This window comes from Trypanosoma conorhini (assembly GCF_003719485.1).
Source record: "Trypanosoma conorhini strain 025E chromosome Unknown Tco_14.4_contig_00375, whole genome shotgun sequence".
NCBI classification, from domain to species: domain Eukaryota; phylum Euglenozoa; class Kinetoplastea; order Trypanosomatida; family Trypanosomatidae; genus Trypanosoma; species Trypanosoma conorhini.
This window is the reverse complement of record NW_021704464.1, coordinates 13,745-18,349: the sequence shown is the minus strand read 5'-3', so window position 1 is coordinate 18,349 and position 4,605 is coordinate 13,745. Positions and strand designations below refer to the sequence as shown.

At 50.7% G+C, this 4,605-nt stretch overlaps 3 protein-coding genes across 3 annotated transcripts, besides 4 other annotated features; all 3 read right to left on the bottom strand.

The window, feature by feature from the left end:
* Positions 1–12: 12 nt before the first annotated feature.
* Positions 13–507, bottom strand: Tco025E_05960 (40S ribosomal protein S10; the record flags this gene model as incomplete). The annotated part of the gene is made up of 1 exon (XM_029372850.1): positions 13–507. One exon carries the CDS (start codon positions 505–507, stop codon positions 13–15), a length of 495 nt encoding a protein of 164 aa, XP_029227038.1.
* A 382-nt stretch (positions 508–889) lies between these two features.
* Tco025E_05959 (uncharacterized protein) lies at positions 890–1,504 on the bottom strand (the record flags this gene model as incomplete). The annotated part of the gene is made up of 1 exon (XM_029372849.1): positions 890–1,504. The coding sequence occupies one exon, from the start codon at positions 1,502–1,504 to the stop codon at positions 890–892; it is 615 nt and encodes a 204-aa protein (XP_029227037.1).
* A 28-nt stretch (positions 1,505–1,532) lies between these two features.
* Positions 1,533–1,564: a microsatellite.
* Positions 1,565–1,638: 74 nt separating this feature from the next.
* Positions 1,639–1,666: a microsatellite.
* Positions 1,667–1,831: 165 nt separating this feature from the next.
* Positions 1,832–1,865: a microsatellite.
* Positions 1,866–2,246: 381 nt separating this feature from the next.
* Positions 2,247–2,333: a microsatellite.
* A 253-nt stretch (positions 2,334–2,586) lies between these two features.
* On the bottom strand, positions 2,587–4,569 carry Tco025E_05958 (uncharacterized protein; the record flags this gene model as incomplete). The annotated part of the gene is made up of 1 exon (XM_029372848.1): positions 2,587–4,569. One exon carries the CDS (start codon positions 4,567–4,569, stop codon positions 2,587–2,589), a length of 1,983 nt encoding a protein of 660 aa, XP_029227036.1.
* Between the last annotated feature and the right edge of the window lie 36 nt (positions 4,570–4,605).

Below are 4,605 nucleotides of genomic sequence, written 5' to 3'. Positions count from 1 at the left end.
CCTCACTGCGCCTCAACAGCAGGAGCAGCGGCGGCACCCGTTGCGGTAGGCGTCACGCTCGCTGTGGAAGCCACGGCCACGTCCACGACCCTCGCCACGTCCACGACCCTCGCCACGTCCACGACCGCGACCCTCGCCGCGTCCACGTCCACGGCCCTCGCCACGTCCACGGCCGCGGCCGCCCTCGCGCTCGAGGGCCTTGTACTCCACCTTGTGGGTGTTAGGGACGGCATCGTGGGCGAGGAAGAGGTACTTGCGGAGGTACTCCACGCCCTCGTCGTTGAGGAACCAGTAGAAGTGGCGCCAGGCGAACTGCTCCTTGATGAGGCCGCGGCTCTTCATGGAGCGCATGAGCTGAATCACCTGTACGGCGGGCACCTTGAAGGCCTTCCCACCCAGCGTGCCGGTCCACGTGCCGAGGGGGTCCTTCTTGCAGGAGATAACGCCCTCCGTGAAGAAGAAGCGGTACACGTCGTCGCGGGAGCGCTTCGGGACGTAAGTGGCCATCCTTATTGATGAGCTCTACAAACCAAATGAGGCGGTCCAACCAACAATACGAACAAAGGATAATAAAAGATGAAAAAAAGCAAGCAAAAAAGAAGAAGCAGCAAAAACCCAAATGAACAGAGCCCTTTACTCGGGCGGAAAGGGTAATGGAGCTGTATCATGCCTCTTTCCAACGAACGATCCCGCCAAATTTGCCCAATTCAGTAAGCGTGCCAATATATATATATATACCAAACTGAGTTACTAGCGCGTGATAAAAGTGACAGCTGTCGTTGGGAGGAACGCTAACAACCAACTGCACGGGAAAAAAGGCGCCAACTGCGTCGGTGTGCGCGTGAGTGTGAGTGTGCCCCGCACTTCTATGCATCTCCGCACCAAAACGCTATGCCTCCCCAGAAGTCGGATCCAACTTCTTCCCCCGGTCCATGTTGAAAAGCATCGCCAAATTAAAGAGCTCGTCTCCAGCCTCCGCACATTCCTTTCCTGCGGCGAGCAAATACACATCCCGCTCATCGATACTAATGAATCCTCCCTGTTCCCCTTTCGTCCCTTCCACAACAAAACGGCCCAGTTCGTAAAACATCTCCGTTAACTCCTCCGCTTGCTCCAATGAAATAGCGAACGCCTCATCCATCTTCCACGCACGGCCCTTTTGCTCCAACTGAAGCGTGGAAGTCTCTTGACCCAGCTGCAGCTTCATAATTTTACGTCCGTTGTCAAGGTTCACCTCAAAGGAGTGATTAAACTGAAGCCGCAGAGCCGCACGGTCGCGTTCCGCCTTACGATGAGACAGGAAATCCAATAGAATGCGTTCGGCCTCAAATTCTGTTTTCGGATCCTTCTCCGAGAGCAGCTCAGCCATCTCCGAGAAGAGGCACTGCAGGTTGTGCTTCTCCACATACGCCGCGTTGGCGAGCTCCTCCTCCTCATTAAGCTCATTCACACGGACGCGATTACGTGACAAGTTGAAGGTGTCGGGGGTCCTTGATGCGTCCATTGCCTTTAATGTCAGTTGCTGATCTTTTTGTTGTATTTGTGTGTGTGTGTGTGTGCGTGTTCCTTTCAACTGTAGTGAATGAACTCAACAAGCACGCAGACATAGTGCCAATGCGAGACAAAAGGCAAAGCAGGAACAAGAATAATAATAATAATAATAGTAGACAGGAGGGGTGGGGGGGGAAGGTCACTTCACCCTTTCCCTGCTCACGCAAAAGTCCAAGCACTTCTTTCCCGCTCTCGCCTTCCCGCTCTGTTGCCCCTCGAGTTCCTAACGCTAATGTGCGGCAGAAAACCCCGTATCGCAGCTTAATTTCCACACACACAGATATATATATATATATATATATCTGTATGTGTATCTCATGAAGCAGAAGAGGAGCTCGTTGCGTACCCCAAGCCCTCCCCCAGACTTCAGATCTAAATGTCTTGCGACATACACGAAGCTAAGGCGCAGCATTTGAAACGGAACACAGGCATGCGTGTAAAACACAGCGAATATAACTGGAGGGAAAAAAAGGCAACATTGAGATGGTAAAGTTTTTGCGGAAAATAAAAAGTGATGGCGTCAATTATACCAAAAATCAGTTGCACACCGCAAAGCCGACGCCGGCGTTTTCCACTGAACCCCCACATGAACACAAATATAAAGAGAGGAAACAAATGTACATTCAACAACAAAAAACATCACACGCAACGAAAGCGCCCTTGAAGCAAATAGCTATTGCTACGCCACGGGCGACATACATATACATATATATGTATAATATGTATGTATGTAGAGGTGAAGGAAGAAAAAAGAGCTCTATATATATATATGTATATATTATGAGGTAAAACCAATTATGACCATCACAGCTAGGGAGACAAAATGGCCACAGGGAGGAGGGGAGAAAGGAAGACCCGCACATGACCCAAACCCATGTACCGTAGACATATACAACAAAGACTTTCTTTCATCCCCAAACACAGTAGCGAATCACATGCGCGGCCCATCCTTTCTTCTTCACACGGAGTTCCTGAGGAGTACTTTCTTCCGGCCAGTAAATAAACACATGGGGTAAAGAAATTACAGGAAAGAAGTTAATTCCATGCGTCCGTTCCAAAAAGTGCACCACGTCTTAGGCGAATTGGTCTGTTAGCATCTTGAATGAGCTTCGCGTAGCCATTCGCGAGAAACTTATCCACAGTACCCTGCTTTTCCATGCTTAGCGCGCCATCGAGGGGCACATCCAACCTGAACGGAGGGAAGGGATTTCGTTGCAATGTTTCGGATGAACTCATATCTGCAGAGGCTAGTGAAAACTCAGGACTTGAAATTCCGTACCCACACGCAAGTTCAGCATGCCTTGTCTCCGTCGCTGCATCGGTCACAGCCTTGGTGGCGCTGTTTAGCCACCCCTCTGTCGGCAGCTGGCAACGGTAACTGCCGTCCTTCACAGCATAGTGAGACACAGAGCACATCACCTCGTCACCTGCGGCACGCACCAAAGCTGTTGCCTTCTTCGTACCCCGCAATGCAGCCTCAGACGTGTAACCTTCCTTTTCCAACCCACGCAATTTACTCAAGAGCTTCGCGCTATTCTTCCACAAGAGTGTCTGTCTACAGTACGTTTCCTTCACCTGTAGGTCGAGTATACGTCCAAGGTAGCAGTTGATAGAATGCAGGTGGAGCATGCAGAGCAGCTCGCCCAGCCAAAGTTTTTGTCTCATCCAAAAAAACTGCGTACAAAACACAAATTGATGCTCGTGATATATGGCACCACGTGCAACTTCCTCTCTCTTAGCAAGCGCACGGCGCTGACGACAAAGAAAGCTCCCGAAGTCCGTCTTTAACTCAGCCACTTCTCCCACGTCACTTTCTGCTTCAGTGGAATAAACAAACTGGCAGCTCTCAACTCTCCCATTTTCCGAGGCACTTGTTGCAGCCTTCGGCAGTGTCACAGAGTGATTGGCGTCAAAGTTATCGTTGTATGGGCTACGCAGATCCCGAGGCGCATACGCCGAGCATATGGGGTTCAGTTCCCCACCTTCACCCGGTTGTCTTTCCGTGCCCTTTCTGACGCGGGTCAGCCTCACAGTTGTGTGGCTCATGAAGAAGTGCAGCGCAGCTAACAACAAAACCAATAAAAATAACACACCGTTCAGGATGGTGACAACAAACAAAAGCACAGAAGAGTACCCAACTTGGCAAGAGAACCTATGCCCACTCACTCCAAGAGCCCGCAAAAGACTGGCCATGGCCTCTTCATACACGCTGCAGAAGGGCCTGCCGCACTTCAATGCGGAGGAGTGTAGATGTCGTTCCACCACCTCGGCTGTGACGAGAAATACAGTTCCCACGACGCTAAGAAGAAGCAATACAAGAATCACATAGTGCTCCCAACGTCTCTCAGATTCATGTAACCTAATAAAATTTTTGAGTTCCTTTTCCTCTCCGGTGAGCCTCACAACAAGGCACTTCTGCTTCACACGAACCTGTGCCTTGGGCAGACTGACTTGCTTTCGCAAATGAAAGAAAAAAACGGACACCACAACGATGATGCCCAATCCACAGAGAGTCCCAATGACTGTTGCAGCAAAGACAAAACGACTACTATACATGATTTTTGCAGCAGAGTCACCTCCACAAGCCTCTGCTGTCGCATACCCAAATTGAAGCGCATCTTTTCTGGCCTTTAAATAGGCGAGGAGAATGTCCTCAGGGAGAGGCGGCTGCATTGCTCCCTCCCGGTGATAAAAGGGCGGCAACGGGAGCACATTCCATTGCTTTCGGGAGAAGAAGCTCACACCAATCGTGAAATACAACATCCCAATATCAATGGCAAACTCTGGAATAAGCAGTACAGCATTGGGCTCCACGGTGCCGTTGTGTGAAGAGTTGTACACTACATTTCGGCTATTCGTCACCTCAAGGTAATTGCTTGAGAGTGAACTCGTGAGCCCCATGGAGACCACACCAACGGAGCAGAGGAGAACGACACTGAGGCAGACCACAAATAGATTTGCGGAGAGAAGTCCACCCGGCAACCCCTGAACCTCGGCTGGGAAGTTGGCGCCGGCCATTCGCAGCGGCCCAGCCGCTCCCGTTAACCAATTGTG